Here is a 20,215-nt window from a genome sequence, read left to right on the forward strand (position 1 = left end):
CAGTACAAAAAGTGCACAGAATAATATGATAAAATGTCAACGCATTTAGCTCTAATGCTTCTTTACATCTTCTTTACTGGACTATTATGGAAGCTGCTTGAGGGCGAGAGTCTTGGTATGAATCTGTGGAGGAACTGTCATGGCTGCAATGATGTGGATTTATACCTTTAAAGGGTCATCTTTTATCTGGTCCTGCAATGTGCACTGACAACATAAAGAGCAGACTGTGGATGATGCAGATAATTCCCCATACAGTCCATTATGTAGGAGTTACACAGGACTGCTGGGATATTTAGGGCTCTGTACATCAACACTGCTGTCTGCATTAGATCATAATGCCTGTGTGTGTGAGGGGGGGGGTAATTTGTTACAACAGCATCTAAAATAGTTGATGGATTTGATTAACAAAAATCCTCTGAAACTTGTTTTGTTTTTGTGTCATATTTTCCATGCCTTCCCTTCACAACACAGGGACCAAATGGAGCTCAGGAGGTCAGTTTTATGTGCAAACTACATTTCTACGTGTTTACTGAACTCTCAGTTTACTGAACTCTCAAAATCCTCCCGCTTTCTTAGCACCATATTCCCAGTTAGACAGGTGTTCAGGTGTATTCTCACACTCTGAGATTGGAACTTTCCCACTTCACAGTTGCTCATGAAAGAACTAAAATTGTCATTGATCGGGATACATTGCACTCTGGATGAAGGAGTTTTCATACTAAACATCATATATTTGGTTCTGTTGCACAGATTTGGATCAATTGTCCATCATGCGGGTGATAATATTAAAGCAGTGCGATCATTACCCTTTAAAAATACATCAAATTAACAATACAGCTATCTGATGAAGCAACCACAGTTATTACGGTTACATGGTGATATTAATGCTGGTTTCTTTAACATGACTGTTTTTTCTACTCAATCCCATTTTAAACAGTAGCACAGCAAAGCTAGGTTATCATCTATCTTAATGAGTAAAAACATTATTAACTAAAAAATGTTGGCCTGCTTTAATTTATGCTAATTCCTAAAACCAGGCAACTCAGCAAAAGTGCAGGAGGCTGTGTTAGAATCAATGATAAATCAATACATTGCACTGCCAATATTGATTGATGTGATGGTGGTTGTCAATTGAATCACCTCACTTGCATCACCTCCCTATGTGATTCCCTTTAAAAGATAAGGGAGTCAAACATAATTATGTAGGATAAGTACCAGAAGTCTAACATAGATTTTACAAAATCTACTGAAGACACCATTATGTGACTTTGAAAATGATATTTTCAATGAACTCAATAATATTACAGAATAACCTTTATCAACATACAGTTAACTTACCAAAGAACAACAACATCGATTTCAGTTCACTTAAATTACTAAAAAACATTTTCTTTCCATAGAAAGCAGAAGATGCAGCCATTCCCAAATCTGAGTAAATTCAACTGTAACAACCTGAACGGAGTTACTATGACTACACCACAACAGATATGCAGGAAATAATTGATATAAAATGACGAAGTGACTGATTCATTCTACAGTGTCCCGAAAGTGAAGTTTGATTGATTTATCACCCACTAGGTGGCAGGGTGGAGTGTCTGACCAGATACCCTTGAATACCAGTCTCATGCACGCACCACGAATTCTGTGCATTCTTCTGCCCAGCATCAGAGACGACCTTTGACCTCTTCATGTGTTCACGCACAGACATTAAAGCCATACCGTGGACAGTAAATAGTCTCTATAGTCTCTCTGACAGCTGACTGACTAGAGGACTTTCAACTCAATTTTTCCGCAGAAAATAACTCATGTCTCTGCTGAATACTGGTCTGTATTCAGCAGAGACATGAGCTATTTGTAAATGAGACTTGTATAGTGTCTTGAGACAAACACATCCCAAAACAGGAGAGTTACTTACTAAAACATGTCATATTCCCAAAGGAGTTTCCTCGTTTCTTTTCTCAACATCCTCATGTCACTAAGCAATAAGATCTAATAGTATTTAACTGAAGCCTCCACTTAACACCAGGTCAGAACAAGATCTCCATCTCATTCTTAAAGGCCTAATCCCACAGGTGATTAGAAGTGTCGAAGCTGCTCTCATGTGCAATTAGAAAGATAAAAGTATTTCAAAAGCTAATTTAAAGATCTGCAAAGTTGAGCATACTTGAGACAGCTGATAAGAAACAGAAAAGACCAGCAGTCCCAATTAGCCAAAGTTCACCTGAGCTGCACGTCCACAACTTTCTGTCAATATTGTCAGAAGGTTTTTTAACAACTTTATGTTCTTACCAATAAAGCTAAACTGCTGATGTTTGCAGATATGTTTACTGTGCAATACCACGTCTATGCTCGAATGTCCTGTCAGAAGATTAAACACTTTTATCGCTGCCTTTTTTGTGGTGGATTTGCATCTTCATTAACTGACAAATATTGTCCCATTTGGTTTATATTATACAGCCACAAGAAGCTAACAAGAATTATTTGCTTATTCCAAAGAATTTAACCGCAAAAAAAAAAAAAAAAACACATAAAACTCAGCCAATTATAACACAATTTCTGAGAAAAGCTGCCACAAAATTGGCATTTTTGATTGCAACAATCACCAAAAAAAAAAAAAAAAATCTAAAATCCTGGAGGGATTATAATGTATATCCTATACCTTTACGAAATTTTAGGGCAATCCACCCAAGAATATTTATGTTCGGAACAATGTGCCCAAATGGCCAACCATGGTTCAAAAACTGAACTCTTTACTTAAAGAGTTGTTTCGAACACTAATGAGATATCAGCGTATTAGGAACACTGCAGAGCTCCTTCAGCCACACCGCAGGTCGTCACTGACAGGACGCGTGTTCACAGTCTACCTCTGACATCCCTCTGACACAAGTTCATCTATATATAGTCGGGGATTCTGCAGCAGGCAGTTAGTCAATCAGCAGGACCCACAACAGAATCTCAGCCTCGCCCACGGGTGCTGACACAGCCTGACCCGGCCTCCTGATGGACAGAGGAAGAGAAGTACAGGATGTGGACGCAGGACTATTTATTGTAGGTGCTAAAGTTATCCAAACTTCCTCCTGGCCAGGAGCTGCAGCATTCCAAAACAAACTCCATCAAAGACTTATTGTGCTGAAGGGGGCACGCTAAAAAATAGCACATTACAGCGTAGAAGGGGAACAATGTGGATCACATTTCTGTGCCACAATAAACATACAAATTAACATATTTTTATGACATGTTTTTTTCTGCCTGTCTCACTCTGCCATCGCTTCATCCCTTCAGGGGAGATGTGGGGTTGACCTGACTTCCCACGCTGCCTGGTGAGTCAGTAATGGCAGCAGCACTTCAAAATCACCTCAGACACATTCTTTAAAATGTATGTAACATCATTTCTTTTGCATATCTGCCAACACTGATCCTAATATATGGCACAAGAGCATTTTGGCTGATTACTGCTGAGTTTGGCTCTACTGTGTTAGAAAATCATTAACGCAGACTGGGGTTAATAGATATGACACCATCATACGATTTGTATCACTCAGGAGTGCATTTAGATATGAAATCACTTTTACATGAAGTCTTCTCTGACTATGAACTGTATGAATGCATCTAACACTTGGCCTCAGGCAATCAACACATCCCTGTGATGGTACTGCTGAGCCGCAGTGTAAATAAATCATGTGTTTCCAGTATCCCTACAGATGATTGGACACGATCCCGGACTATTGTTCGAGCAAAAACAACCACACCTCACACTCTGGAAAACTCCTGTGTGTTGCCATGCTCCTCGGCTTCATGTATAATGCATACATCCTTTCTAGCTGAGAGAAAGCATTATCAGTCAGCAGGGAGAAAACCTTACATATGTAGAGTATGTATAAAAAAAAAAAAAAAAAAGGCTGCTCAGTTTCCTGTTAACTTGTAGTGCCGCTTACAAGGTTAATTGTTCCTCAGCAGCCCGACATTTAAAACTGGTCGAGGCAGCTTGAAAATAAAGGAGGACTGCAACCAGAAGAGCGTCACATCCTCTCAGTATAATGATTGAAGCTGCCATTGGATACCAGTTCAGCACGAAGGAGCTTTCACATGTCAGTTTTACATGAATTCACAGAACTGACATTAATAATAAATCCATGTATTCCTTACTGCTACTGTATATGTACAAGTACTGAGATGAATTTGTGACTCTGGGAATTCAGTGGTCAATAAATGAAATGGAGCTCTGTGCTGTTTGAGATGATGTCATCTGCCATGCTCGACCAAGAGAGCAAACACGGACATGCCCACAAAGGACAATAGCCCTGACAGAGTTAATTCAACTCTTTTCAATTGCTTTTCATAAGCAAAAAAGTCAACTGGAGCCCGAACGACACTGGATTTTTGGGGCCAATGCTGATACTGATATTAGGGAGGAAAAGAATAAAGATATTCGTTGTGTATTTCCTGTATCTACAGTATGTTTCAACACACATATTTTCAATGATCACTCAAATGTGGTTATCAAACACTTAAGACACTTGTGACAAGGATATGTAAAGGAGGAAGAATATTTACAGTCCATCAGTGCACTGAAGCAGTAAACATTACAGGGATTTTTATAAATTACTATAAAAAAAAAAAAAAAACACAAATAGAAAATCTTTTACTTTATGTCAAGCATTTTTTTTCGCATTATGTTCCATTTTTTTCATATCAGTAGATGTGCTTGTGGAGTCAAAGTAAATTAAATTGAGTCAAGTTCGATTGTTAAGAACTTTGAGATGCAGCTTTGCGTTGTTCACCAACAGCAGACTAACTTGACAATGCTAAACTTTTGCAGAATGGACGGTAGAAAACAGACATTTTCATAGTTTATAGTCATCTGAGTTTATCACGAGAGACTTTTTTAAATATGTCATCCATTTGGACAGATAATAAAGAATAAGTAGTAATAATACATCTTTTGGGTAAACTGTGTGGACTTATTTTCATTTTAGCAACCAAGCTAATGAGCTCAATATACTTAAAACACTCTATCGAGTGTGTGAGAGTAACACTGCAGTTGTTCGGCCGTCCTACCTGCGATGCGGATGACAGCCCTCTCTGCTGGATCCAGCACCTCGGCTGAGGCTGACTTGGAGCGTTTGACCCTCTGGTGTTTGGACAGGTTCCAGGGCAGGGTGTCTCCGGGACAGGGGGCGCTGCTCCGCTCCGCGTGCCTTTCCTCCAGCGGGGCTCGATCCCTGCGTCTGTCTTTACGGTTCGCCATCACCTGCTTCACAGAGAGATTAAAGGATTGAGTTTGAGATTGATGACATGAATGAGAGTGCACACACCCACCCACCCACACACACACACACACACACACACACACACACACACACACACACACACAGACATAACCAGAGCAAAACCGCCACACAATGAGAACTGACATCATGAAGAGGTCTTTCAGGTTATGAAGATCAACACAATAATCCACAGCTACGATACACATGTCTATTAGTGGCGATTACTGACATTTAGTGTTATTTCTTTATGCTATAATGTCATTTATAAAAGCAGCACATTATACAAGGAGTAAATTAAAACTGAAAGTACTGAAGGGAGTAGTAGCTGTCATGCTTAGTCATGGACACCATACTGCTCTATAAACAGACACACACTCCACAACTTGAAATTATCCTGCCAAGTAGACAACAAACTGCTTAATCTGATTGCCAAAAACCAAAAAGAGAGAATACCACATTTCAGTAAACCAACCAGGATCCACTGTTTTCATTTCTGTGCTGTGAGTGACCTCAGTCCTCTAATGTTTACCTGCCTCTGATATGTATGACAAGTTAAAACTGAAAATACTTCATATCAGTGTCATAAAATGCTGACTGCAGGGCCAGAAACACTTTGTGCTGTGTGACATATTATCAGTTGTACGTGGAAACGCCTGCAGGGAGAGGCTACATTGGACTTTCACCCACATATCCAAAAAGGAAGCGATAAAGTTTCTAAAAAGTACTTGTGAAATTGTTCAGTCATCTGTGCAGCAGCCATATGAACTCTAACAAAATCAATACCAAGTCATAACGTTATGATTAACAAAAGGCACTTTTGGAAGGTAAGCATGACTGTCCGTTTCTACAAATGTTTAGGAGAGAGGAACTGCTTTACTTTGCTAACAATCACTCAGTCTAGGTTTCTTTTTGACTATTTACTTAGGCCCTGACCTTTAATTTAAGGTTAAATATTGACCAGTAAAGTGCAGCACCAGTTATAACCCGTGACGGACATGAACAAAAATGATCTGAGTAACTCTGTAAGTGGTGTAAAGTGCTGAGGGAAAGTACATTTTCTCTAATAGTGTCTGATTTTAACTGTATTTCAGGACCAAGGAGCTTGAACAGAAGATATTAATCCAAATATCACTAAACAGCTAATAACTCAAATCACCACGATGTGTTGAAATAATGAGGAAATAAAAGTGAAACCTACAATTTATAAATATCTCAGGGTAATATACACGCTATAATAATGAGTCATCAGCACTTATAAATACTGTCTGTGTATAAGCCAAATAACAATGAAGTGGTGTTTCCTGAAGTGACAACTCCTATCACTTTTTCTGCCATCAAATCACTTCACTGTCTGTCAGCAGCAATATTTAAAGAGACCCGTGGAACCATGCTTTACTCAACTACAACAACTTGGAATATTATATATATATACAAATACATTTATATGGTAGTGACACCTGCTGGGAGAGATAAGCCTCCGTTCAAAGACCTGCAGCTCTGCGCTGTTACAGTAACTGACAGCAATACTGTGATATGCCTTAATGTTGTCACAGCTGACCTGAGTTCAATCCTTTGTTTATACTGTACATGTACATTTTTGGCTGTCCAGCTAGCATTGGATCACGATGTCATCACAGAACAGGCTACAGTAACCAGCTTCTCAGACATAAATAGGCTACAAATGAATAATGTATAGTTAATCAGAACACAGCAAATATTGTTTCTGGAGTTTCTTTTCATCCATAAATTATGCCAGATGTCAATCTTATTACTAGTAGTACTATAGGCCCTCACTCAACCCTCCACGTGATAAAATGCAGTCACAAATTGTTGTTGTTGTTGTTGTTGTTGACATTATTGAACTGTGGAATTGTCTGTGTATGTGGAAACAGGAGCAATAATTGGCACAGGTTATTCTCGAAGTGGCACAATTAATTCAGGGCCACATTGAACGTAAACTAGGACTCTAAGGATTTAAAAGTCCTGAATCTACCGGCCTGGTGCACCTGCAACAAAATTAGCCCAAACGCAAAGATAGCTCCATAAACCAAGTTAACGCCACACTAATCTGGTGTCACTGGAAGTACCCGTTTTTCTACATGAGGTAACCCAACGCACACACCGGAGCAGTGAGATTATGCATTGTCTTACCTTACTGCGGAGCTGGACCGGTGCGTAAAAAGCCCGTCAAACGGCCATGAATGCCGGTGCTTCACTCTGTGTCCCGCAGGATGTCGCCAACCAAAACAAATCGAGTCGCCGGGAGTCCGCGTGTGTGACAGCGCACTGCATATGTGTGCGGTGCCGGGAAGAGTTGAGATAGCCACTCCTTTCAACGGGAGGCAGGGGGCTGCTGCTGGAGGAGGCTGGAGAGACGACCCGCCGCGCAGAATCCGCAGTCATCTGTGATGTGTCTCTCGCCCTGCTCGCTCCGTCTCATCCCGCATCCCTCCCTGCGTGGCGACACTTCTGAATTCAAAGGTCGGTGACCATTCGCCAACTGACTCCCGCCAAATCAGCGAAATTACATTTTATAATCTCAGTTACAGTTTCTAAGGTCATGTACTGCAGTAAACAGATGAAGCAGGCGTCCTTCCCGGGCCTCCCCTCCCCTCCCCTCCCACCCCCCAGTCCTCACCGCGGACCTGCTGCGGGGCTTCTGCACCGATCTCAAGCAATTACTGGCGGCTCTCCACTAGCAGGGTCTGGTGCTGCGGTGAAAAGCTGCATGACTCACTTTTCGATTAGTTCGCCTGCTTGTCCCGGGTTGAGCATTGTTGTGTCCGCAGGCTGCTCCAGACAGCAGATCTTTATGAAGGGCTTCATGACGTTTTGAATGAATTGGCAGAAAGCAAGTTAAACACACAGTATGCAGAAAGTGTTGACAGACATCACAGACATGGTTTTAGTCTATAAGTCTCCAGCAGACATTCTGCAGTCATTTATTAGACTGAGTTTTAGAAACCATGCAAACACAGTGTGACCTCATGCTGGGATCAACACACGTAAAGAGTAACTAATGTGTGAACACAACATGTAAGTCTGCTCAGCAAAAGACCCATAATACATTCTAAAATTCTGATCACAATGATCTCCTTAGGGACTCACCAGGAGGCCAGCATGTACTATGGGTACTGCTTAGTCTGCATTTATTCCTGCCTTATGCTGTGCTGAGTAATGATCACATTTAAGTGCTCACCCAATCAGATTCCTGGTTACATTTTTTTCCGTAAAAATATATATATTTTTTATAAAATCAAGGAGGTGCAAAGTTGGTCATGGAGTTTGAAATTATGATTACCTGTATCAGTGGTTCCTGAGGGTAATGTGCTTTCATGTGAGTGATGGATCACCTTCATGCTCCAAGCATCCTTCACAAAGCAGAACAAGAATAGTTAAACTGTGTACAACTCTAGTCCACTCTAAAGGCCATAACCTGTGATGGGGGGTAATGGCGGAGATTGTTGTTTCATAAGCCAAAAAAAAGTTGTTTTGTTTGAAACACTGTGTTTATCTGGCAAAAAAAAAAAAATCTGAATTAGTCAACTGATATACTATATACATTTACTAACTAGGTTTCCATCCAAACGTATGTTAGTTTTAACTAAATCTGCAGAAAATAAGAAAAAGAATGCAGAGCTACATCAACAGCAGCAGCTGGTGGCGTGAATATCAATGCAGAAAATGACATTTCTATCATGTTCTTGGTGCTGCTATTACATAAAGCTTTTAAGTCCCATGCTTCATGTGCATCATGATTCCTCTTTCTATTGCACTTTGTTGCAACCTTTCCATCTCAGCCAAGCATAAAAAAAAAAGAATTCTCACTATTTTCAGGTCTGTTTTTAATTCTCTGCAATTCCACTTTTTCTAAACACAAATTTAAATTACACATGAAACCCATGGGAGGACACACACAGACACATACATAAAACATGATCCCTATCACATATTAAGGCTGATTTCTACACCGTGGAAGCAAACTGTGAATCAGTCCAGTTAATGCAATGCTGCAACCACCAGACATCCTCAGCACCAACAGTATATCATAACAGCACACTGAAGTATGCAGCCTATTAGTGCAGCCTAATGAAAGAGGCACTGAAGAGTCTAGACACAGTCAAACTGCAGAGCAGAGGTCAGAGCTTGTTTCTATATTTCCACACAATCCATTGAATGAATGCCTGTTTTATAAAATGTGTCTAACCCAAAAGCATCCTGCTGTGATTAACTGTTCGATCTCTGAAAATCAAAGTGCTTTTATCAGTCAGCAACACTCATACTGAAGGGATGCAGTATTTCAAATGCTAAGAAAACTGTCAGACACTTTATTGCTTACATGAAGATTCCAGATGTAGCCATATGAAAATCATACATGAGAAATGGGTACGATTTTGAGCATCCTTAATTCCAGAATTTAAATTAAGTGAAATCAAAGAAACAAATAGGGGGGGAAAAATGGGATGAACAAAGCAGTCTGTCTTTTTCTGCTTTGTGTGACTGTTTACAGCGGCCTGGCCAGAGCTCGTATACGTACAGTCTGCCGTGTTCAAGGACCCGTGCTCTCAGGCAGCGTTGTCAGCGTGGCCGCTAACCTCCGCTCGCCAAGGAGAACTCAATTATCTTGTCAGTGACAAATGTCTCACTCTTCCCTCATAGCCAGATGTGCACTGCAGTGCATGTACCAGACATTCAGCGAGGTGGAGAGGGCATGGAGCTGTGGCCTTGAATAACACCAGACGAGGGACGCAACCGTTTGCTCCACCTTTAAAGTGCACTCACATGTGAGTGAATTTCTCTGTCACTCAACCCACCTTTTCATGAGGGCATGAACAGAAGCACCATTTCAAATTATCAGCACAGATTATGTACAAAAAAGATGATGATAATGATGATGATGATGATGATGATGATAATGAGAAGGTGTTGGCAGTTATTGAACAGCTATTTAACAAGTACTTTAACTAGTACACCTGAGTTATTAAAAGAACAGGTATCCAGTTGTCTTTAAAAGACCACCTTGACTTCCTCTCATCTCAAAGACTACAAAGCCCCTGAGCCACTTTCGTTGTTTCACAAAGAGGCCAACCTTGCCTGATGAGCTGAAGTTGGCGTGGTGCCAGTGTACCAGTTATTATGAATGAAATGATGGCCTACTTACTAATGCAGTACCTGCACCTGCTGGTGTCGGCTGTCTGGTTGGATTAGTAGAAATGTGGCCAGCTGACACTCTTTGGTGAGTTACAATGGTAGCATAAAAACAAAGGCAGGTTTGAGGCTCCATGACTTGTTGACAGCTGCTGTTGGGCTCCTCGGACGCAGCTGACCACATTGTCAGAAGCATTTTAACGACTACCATCAGTTGTTTTGGGGAGATTCAGTTTCAAACCTAGATTAAATCACCAGGACCCAATTTATTTGTTTTCAAGATAAAACAAAAACAACAAATATTGAATTCAATGTAAAAATTATTATTTTTTTAAAGTCTAAGAGGTCCTGCATATCTTAACACTTGAATTATTTCCTGTTTACTATTGTGTTTATTAAGAATTGAACAGTAAATCGCTTAACCTAAGGTTAGCTTGAAAAACTGTTTATAAAGGGTAAGTGAATTCCAATACACAGTTCATAAAAATTCTACCTTTGCCCATCTCCTGTGTTGGAGGACTTAATTAAATGTGTTAATGTTTTATATCATAAAAATAATTTAGCAAGCTATCATGTTCACTACTTGTAGGCACTGGTGCTAGACTCACATTTGATAGGGAAATTGTAAGGTTCTCAAAGTCAAAAAATAAGTCAGACTATTTTCATTGCATGAGCTGAAGTTGGTTGTTTATAACTCACAGTGTTAACACAACACTTTTCAGCAGTCCAGGACTTCCTCAGCCGACGCTGAGCCGCTCTGCTAACTTGGCCATTACCACGCAGGTCTCCTGGAACCTGGAAGAAACCAACAGCCTCAACAAGAGAGCGGGGTCTCTTTATATCAGTCAGCCTTATATATGAATATAGTTCATTTGGAAATGAGCCATTGGGTTTAAAAGTTTATTATCAAAGCTGAATAAAACACTCAGTGAAAATATATATTTAACAATTTCAATAGCCATTCAATCTGAAAGATATCAGTTCTCCCCTCAAACTGAATGAGCACGATAGCTCTGCAAACTACCAACTACTGGTTTTCTTATTTTTGAAAGAAATTTAGGCTTTATGGCTTTAGATTAACGTGTACAACAGATTTACAGACAAAAGTTATATCTCATACTTTGTACATCCCATACTCAGTTCTTGAAGTAGAAAAAATAATTTCACTAGCAAGGACCTCCACCTCAATTGAGTAAGAACAGAATTTATCGATTATGATATGATGGAATGCACTGCAGCCTGGGCAAGACATGGGGTTTGGGGAAAGCTCAGCTGAGAATCCACTGCGGCTCTCGGGCCTCGCAGACCCCCCAAAAAGCCTTCAGAGAAACCAGTGATGACGAAGCCATGCGCAGGTCCTAGAGCCGTGGCAGGTGTGGAGCTGTCAGGAGTCCAGTTTTTTCCTCCGTTTTGCCCCCCGATCACCTCTCCTCCTGTGTCCCGTCTTTGTCTGTGGCCACGCCCCTCACCTCCCGTGGCCACGCCCCTCACAGGTCCCAGCAGATGCAGCCACTCACCCCCGATCACCACCTGCAGGTGTACTGCATCTCCCTGATCACCTCCCCAGACTATATGTAACCTGCCCCTGCACAACTCTGGTTGTCGGTTCATTTTTGTTTAGTCACCCATCCGTCCTCCGTCTGCTTTCCGTCAGCTCTCCATCAGCTCTCCGTCAGTCCTCCGTCAGTCCTGTTCCCGTTCCTCCGGCCTCTGTGCCTCCTGCGGATATTCCCCGTCAAAGTCACCAGTCGGTGGAGTTGCCCTCCCGGCTCGGAGGATTGTTGACGCCGTCCCTTCCGCTGGTCTGCCGGCTGCCCTGTCAGCCGTGTCCCCCTGGAGCTGTCGGTCGAGTTGCCCTCCCGACTGGACGCAAGTGGACACGATCGGTGCCACCTTTTCGTTTGTTGTTTTTTTGTTTTTTATAATAAAGACTGTACTTTGGAACTTATACCTCGAGTCTGTGAGCTTGCATTTGGGTCCTGGAAAAACACCCACCACATAACAGAATGAACCGACCAAGGAAGGACCCAGCAGCCACAGACTCGAATCCAAGATACATGACTTTATTTCAGTATTTTTCCAGTCAGGCCCGCCGGAATGACACTGTTTCTGCTGAACCCCGGGCTGGGTTCGAGGGAACCCGCCTGGCCTTCTGGGACCCCCCCAGAAGGAGGCGGCGATGCTGGGGTCACCGGCCATCTGGTCCTGCTGCACCCTTGATCTCTGGACATGTAGCCATCAGTCACCACGTGCAAGCCTACAGCCCCGTCGGTCGCCACGAGCGAGCCTACAGCCCCGTCGGTCGCTACGGGCGAGCCTACAGCCCCGTCGGTCGCCACTACGGACTCTCTACCCCGCAGCGCCGGTGAGCGAGCCAGACGCCGCCTGGGCGTTGGCCCACAAGTGCCTGCAGCGTGGCCTACGCGGCAGTAACGCTGCTCCTTCGTTCCCTGTCGCTGGACGGGTCGCTGACGTCCTGCCTCCAGCTCCTGCTGCCTGCGGATGGGTCGACGCCCCGCCTCCGGCTCCATCCTCCGGCGCGTTTGTCGCCCCGGCTCCGTCCTCCAGGGCGGTCGACGCACCTCCTCCAGCTCCTGCTGCCTCCAGGGTGGTCGACGCCCCTCCTCCGGCTCCGTCCTCCGGCGCGGTCGTCGCCCCGCCTCCTGCTGCCTCTGGCGCGGTCGTCGCCACGCCTCCTGCTCCGTCCTCCGGCGCGGTCGTCGCCACGCGTCCTGCTCCGACCTCCTGTGCGGTCGTCGCCCCGTCTCCGGCTCCTGCTGCCTCCGACGTGGTCGTCGCCTCGCCACCGGCCCCTGCTGCCTCAGGCGCGGTCGACGCCCCGCCTCCGTCCTCCAGGGCGGTCGACGCCCCTCCTCCAGCTCCTGCTGCCTCCGGAGCGGTCCTCCGGAGAGGTCCCCCGAGCCCGTCCTGCCCCGTGAGCGTCCTCCGGAGAGGTCCCCCGAACCTGTCCTGCCCCGTGGCCATCCTCCGGAGCGGTCACCTGAACATGTCCTGCCATGGCAGGACATACCTCGAGTCTGTGAGCTTGCATTTGGGTCCTGGAAAAACACCCACCACATAACAGGAGCAGCTTGGAAGCCCATCTGAACATAACCATGACAAGGTGATCTGGGACTCCTCTGTCTAGGGAAGAGATGGCTGGAAGGAGTGGCCAGTAAAAGGGGTCGGGAGAAAATCCAACGTGGTGAAAGTGGGAGCGCAAGCAGGAACGAGTGGAGGTGTTGCTGCACTTCATGGTGAAGAAGGCGCGACGGGATCCGCAACTGCAGGTTATGCGTCCATATCTGCCAGGGGTCCAGATGCAATTGAACATAGGAACCATGTTGCCGATTAGGCATGTTTGCTTGTCGGAGTGGAGCTCGCAGTCCTTGCAGAGGTTGGATAAGCAGAGGTGACGACCAAGAACGAGTTGATGGGCGAGGGTTAACTCAACTTTTCACAGGACATAGAAGAAGCAGCAAGAATGTTGGTTCCTGGGCACATGGAAAGCAATTTAAGCGAAGGGTGGTAATGCAGCAGTAGAAGAGATCGAAGGCGTGAAAAAGACGGAGAACACGTTCGACTCAGGCATGAAAAAGTGAGCAAGTGATGGCCACACGAGACATGAAGGCGAGGGAGTCTCCTCTTCTCTGCCATTGATGTCGACGACAGGGAGGTCGCCGGAATGGATCTCCTTGGTCCTTACTCCCATTAAAAAGGGAAGCGATGACCACCGGATGGTTCCATTGGCGGCAAAAAACGATGGAGGGAGGGAGTTTTGGATAAACTGTTTTAATATGATGGCTATTTCGCAGAGAAAATCCACCACCATGAGGACCCCCAAAGATTGGCAGAAGGAACGGCATCCGTTCGGAGCCGAACCCCGGCCAAGTGTTACGGTCAATCACTGAGGAAGGTGACACCGTTCCAGTTTGCAAGGAGATGTTGCCATCCCTGCCCTGGATGAGCCGATGGGTCCAGAGCTGGGGACGTAGATGATACGAATGAGAGCGAGTGGCGGGAAGAAAAAGAAGAAATGCAGCAAGCATCCCGACAGCCACAATGAGAGCAGCAAATCATTGAAAGGGGACAGAAGAACCCGAAACCAGCAATCTGGAGAAATGGAAGGACTGGCAAATCTGAAACTGGCCCGCTAGAGCCCAAATGAGACCTGTAGTTGGATGAAATGGGGGATGGCCAACTCTGGAACGGGTATCTCTGTGCCCGAATGGCCTCTGTGGACTGATGAGATGGGGGGGACAGACAAAGCAGAATGGAAACGGGCATCTCGGTGCCCAAACGGAACTCCACAGTTTGATGAAACGGGGGACGGGCGAAACGGGAACGGGCCTCCCTGTGCCCGAACTGAGCGCTGCAGCCCGAAGAGAATGGGACGGATGAATCTGAACAGACATCTCGGTCAGGTGTCAGACCGGATGAGTCTGCGTCTCCTGAGAACAACATCACCCTCACCAACCTGTTGAACACAGCATGTTTACCCTCCTCTGAATTCCTGGACCTTTGGACAGGTTACAAGTCAACAGGTCCCCATCCTCTCCACATAGGAGCAAGACACCCTGCCTGAAAGAATTGTGGTCGCTTTTTGTCTCTATGCAGTTACTTTGTGTATCTTTCCATCATTTTGCATGCATTTGTGTTCATGTTGTCTCTCTTTTTGTTCTTTTTAGTCTATTTTAATCTATTCATTTTACAGTTGTATTTCATTTCATTATTTTGTGTCTTTTTAGTTGTTCTGCATGGGTTTTTGTTGATTTGGCATGTTTGTTTTAATTTATTTCCCAGTTAAAATTCTCCTTCTATTTTATGGTCATTCTGCATTGTTTTGTGTTCATATTGGATCTTGCAGTGTTAATTTTTTTGTCTTTTTACAGTTGTTTTGTGTATCATTTCATCATTTTACATGCATTTGTGTGCATGTTGCGCCCCTTTTTGGTCAATTTTGTGTCTTTTTGGCAGTTATGATCTATTCTTTTTATTTTGTGTATTTTTGCAGTTGTTTTGCATGTGTTTGTGCTTTTTTTCAACAGATCAATTTCTTTGTTTCTTTTCTGCACATTTTGAGGCCAGACTGCAGCACTTTGTGGTCCTTTTGTGTCTCTTTGTAGCTGTTTTACTTTTCTTTGTGGTTTGTGTATTTATTGTCCAATAAGAAATGTCTGTCACGTCAGGCACAGGCCACCACCTGTTGCCAGTAATCCTTCAATGCCTAAACCAACTTCTTGCTGCTTCCTGATAAAGATCTGAAGGTTTTATGAGTCATGTGGGTCTACACTGAGTAGATTAGAGAAAACAAAGGAGACGTCATCATCACTGTGACATTGTCTGTGACCTATACACATCCAACACACTCACCTGCAGCAGCCAGGAGTTCACCTGCAGCAGTCCAACACTGCCCTCTAGTGCAATTATAAAAAAAAACAAATCCTCAAACGCTCCAGTGTTAAAATTGGGATCGAGTTCAAGGCAGGTCATGGATTATTTCACCAATTCCTCGTGAGAACAGTTTTATTAAACCAATTGGAAGAAACTTTGTTTCATCCACAAAGCCTCAGACATAACATTCGCCACATCAATAAAGATCATCTTATTCCACAAACATCCAACATTCTTCAGGCATCTACTTCCTTACCCAACGGAAATACCACCTTAGCCACCGTGAGCCTTTTTCTGTTTAAGGCATCATACGATTTTTATTTTTTATGTGTTTGTGAGATGGAAAGCGCATATTTTCAGAGAGTGATCATGCCAATAAAGCCAAAAAGTAATGACGGAAATCTGGAACTCGATGGCAAACGTTATGTTCAGCCTATATGATTTACATAAACAACAAATGGAAACACTGAAGACTTCTCCGCAATGAGTCACTTTTGGAGCACACTGCATCATGGGAGAGTTTGTGCCGGCAATAAGAGGGCAGCAGAGAGCTTTGAGATATGTTTGCTGTAAGGTAAGACTGTGTATCAACAATATTAAAGTGGATATATAATGTGATTATTACTAACCACCAGACACACTCGCACACACACAGTCACACCACACAGGCATGCAGGATGCAGAGCCGGCCAAAGGCACACAAACACACACAAACGTGCATGACCCACTCACACACAGGACTGTACACACCCACGAGTCCATACACACATACACGAGTCGAGTGCGAAACCACATATACACACACAGGAGCACTCGCTCGCCATAAACCACATTCATACACACACGCACACTCCTGCAGTGCATACCTCCCCACTACTGGTCCAGACCCAGACACCGCATGCCAGTGCACCTCGCTCCCTGACCACAGGCCGCAGGAGTAGAAGAAGAAACAGATGGGTACCAGCTGTTTGGATGAGAGCCCCGGGTACACAGCTACTGTATTGCACCACACACACACACACACACACATGCATGAACACTTGAACTCATTCCAGTTGTTTAACTGCAGCCCTGCCTATACAGTTTCTAGTATTTACTCACACAGCATTTACAAGTAATGCATTGTTCGTGCTCTATTAAACAATTCAAAACCTTCCAGTGTTGGCATTAAACAGTCTTTCTGATACATCCAACGTGGTGTGTTTATGTTAATTATAATGACGTTTCAAATTACTACGTATTTACTGATGTTTAAATGCAACACAGTCCCTTTGGACAGGCTATAGTTCGATATTATTTTAGTTCTTTACCCTGGCAAGCACACTTAATACAAGGAATAAGACAGAGGAAAAAAGAACAGACAAAGCTTTGTGTGTGTGTGTATACATATATATATATATATATATAGATAAATCAAGCAGAAACAAGAATGAAATCCAAAAAGTCAAGGTTATAATATTAAGAAAAAAAACAAAAAAAACAAAAGGGTTTTAAGATGGTTTTGAGTATGGTCACAGATTTTTTTTGATACGAGTGCATCACATTTTAAATGAAAGAATAACTATGAGGTTAAAGTGCTGACTTTGAATTTGTTCATGTCCATATTAAACAGTGTAGGAATGATACACAGTATAATGGAGAATGCTTTGTGTTTCGCTTGCTCAAGAAAAGACCCTTAAAACAAGCAGAGAAACTACAGACTTCAGGCAATCTGTATTTGCAACCAAATGTTGAAGCTGCGTTGATTAGTATTTCTTTTCTTTATGTAATATAAGAGGTGTTGCTTGTAGATAGAATCCCAGAGAGAATTATGACCCAACTTTGCTGTTCTCCTCCTTTATGTAGCATTTTAGCCTCTTTCAGCTCTTTGTTTTTACATCGTGCCCTGCAGCGTTTGTGTTTTGGTTCATTCTCATTGCCAAAAACAACAAATCAAGAATAACTTCTGGTTATATGTCTCCACCAACCAGTCAAGCTGCAGTTTACGTCCATTATTTGTGATATACGGATATTTGAATAAAATTGATTTGACTTTGTTAAGTTCTGTTGTTCTTATTCTGCTTTCTGTCTAATGATTTTTGTCATAGCCATGAGAGTGGACAACCCTTCAAAAATGGATGTTGCTGCAAAGAAACTACAAATTCATGGTTCACACACATCTTCATCCTGACAGCACAGATGATCTATACAATCACCACAGTTTCAAGATTAGTATGGCCGATTAAATTTCCAACCAAATGTGACATTTAATCACAATCTCCCTGTTCCTGAGTTACGCTGTTGAATAATGACCAAAAAGGTGATGTTTACAAACATTATGATGTCACAGTAAAGTTGACAGTCGACCTTTTGGATATTAGACATCTGTGTGAAATTTTGTCAAAATGAGTGTAATTTTTTTTTAGTTGTGAGCACAAACGTGTATCACAACGTTTGTGTCACAGTGACCTTTGACCTTCGATCAACAAATTATCATCAATTCATCCTTGAGTCCAAGTGGACCTTTGTGCCAGATGCAATGAAACTCCCTCAAGGCGTTCCTGCTATATCGCGTTCTCAAGAACGGGATGGACATGAGATCACAGGGACCTTAACCTTTGACCTTTGACCACCAAATTATTAACAGTTCATCCTAGTTTTAAAGCATAAAACGTCTGATGGACCCATCTGCTCAACACCGAACAATAAACAAATAAAATCAGTGACAAACCGGTAAACGTAGTCGTGCATTTAGCTGCGAAAGAATCAGATATTTCTCTCAGGAGGAGACCAAAACAGAGCAAAAAGGAGAGTTAATATTTAGACTTACACTTATCAGGTGCACAGATACACAAATCCAAATAAATGTTAATGTTGCAAAAAAACACCTGCTTTAAACATGAGGACTTCATTTGTTAATGCTAATTGTCGTAATTACAAATGGTCCACTAACATTTATGGCACTTTAAAATCCAAGTTATTGTTTCATTCCAATTCTTATGCATCGGTGGACAGAGATGACCAAAATGTGTGTGTGAGGATATGAAATAAATGTATCTTTACAAGTGTGTTTTCTTAGAAACTGCGACCACTGTTCCCTAAATAGATGTCAAGTTAGCTGTCCACAACGATGGCAGCGGATGCTGTTGATCATTCTCGACTCTCCTTTTTCTTTCTTTCCTTCCTTCTTTCTTTGTGTTTCCTCCATGAACCCAGCAATTTCTGATCCAACCTCAGCTATCAACTTTCTTCCTATGAGTCAACTTGAGGTGGTGACTCCTTCAGCTCATTACAACATGACTTACCCAAACCAAAACTCTCCTACTGCCTGAGATGCATGTTTCCTCTCTCTGAATGGCATTAGTTACAGCCAGCGGTCGTTCTCTCTTATTACTCTGACTTTCAACACAATCTGTCCCATTAAATACAAATACAGCATTGTGTGAAGTACAGTAAAGTCAGGGTTTATTTTATCAGTGTTTGAGGCTGGTGTGACAGTCCTGCTACTACAAACGTCACGTTTCTACAGAAGGCCATCTGCACGGCTTACCGGGATCCTGGAGCAACACTCTCTGGTCCTATACCAGTCGTTGCACACTGTGCAGGAAAAAAAATGACAAATGGAAATGGTATTGTGTGTATGGTTGACCACGGTCGTCCTGTGATTTCCAGCTTCAGCGCTGATGTGGTCTGGCCAGTGTGGGTTTAGAGGGCAGACCGGATCAACAGTAGGCTGGTTGGGGATCATTTTCCCTCTTGAAGCCAACAGGATGCCTTTAATGAACCGCAGCGTGTTTGAACTGTCGCATCTCGCCATCCGAGCAGTCCAGGCCTCATCGCTGCCGTGCATGACATAAAAGAAACATGCTAAAAACTGAAGATGTATCAAATCCAGACAAAAGACCACAAATCAAATGTTGGCTATAACGGAGGGGAATGTCTTTGGGTAATGTAGAGGTTCCAAGAAACAGTTCTTGTTGTTTCCAGGCAAATGCTTTAAGCTCCCTGTCGTCTTCATGTCACGTCTGATGCAACTTCAGAGTCATATCACAGCCAATGTTTTAGTGAAGACTGAAGCTGCTGGTTGCTTCTCTGCTCTCCCCTCAACCCAACCGGTCGAGGCGGATGACCGCCCACCTCTGAGCCTGGTTCTCTTGGAGGTTTCTTCATGTTAAAAAGGAGTTTTTCCTTCCTTCTGTTGGAGGTTTTTCTCCCTTAAAGAGGAGTTTTTCCCTCCTAGCCTACGTGGGAATTGTTGAATTGATGGGTTTATCTGTATAATGCTGTAAAATTCTGTTGTAAGGACTTTAATGTGTGAAATAACCTGTGTTGTGATTATATAAATCACAATTGAATTGAATTAAATTCATATCTGAGGGCTTTAAGGAAACACCGTTGTTTACCACAGGTTCCAGTCTGCTTGG

At 43.1% G+C, this 20,215-nt stretch overlaps 1 protein-coding gene across 3 annotated transcripts in view; it reads right to left on the minus strand.

Annotated features, from left to right (window-relative positions):
- plecb (plectin b) overlaps positions 1-7,790 on the minus strand; it is a 137,030-nt gene extending 129,240 nt beyond the window's left edge. For 2 of the 3 annotated variants that reach the window (XM_069143361.1, XM_069143360.1), the window contains exons 1-2: positions 7,422-7,790; positions 5,059-5,254 (exon numbers count right to left, since the gene is read on the minus strand). In XM_069143361.1, the coding sequence (XP_068999462.1) occupies positions 5,059-5,248 (190 nt within the window). In that variant the 5' untranslated portion in view covers positions 5,249-5,254; positions 7,422-7,790. The remainder of the gene's footprint in view (positions 1-5,058; positions 5,255-7,421) is intronic. The other variant, XM_069143362.1, reaches the window with a different exon arrangement.
- Between the last annotated feature and the right edge of the window lie 12,425 nt (positions 7,791-20,215).

Source organism: Embiotoca jacksoni, unplaced genomic scaffold, assembly GCF_022577435.1.
Source record: "Embiotoca jacksoni isolate LCO1_2020_lvr unplaced genomic scaffold, fEmbJac1.0.p SCAF_11, whole genome shotgun sequence".
Lineage (NCBI taxonomy): Eukaryota > Metazoa > Chordata > Actinopteri > Embiotocidae > Embiotoca > Embiotoca jacksoni.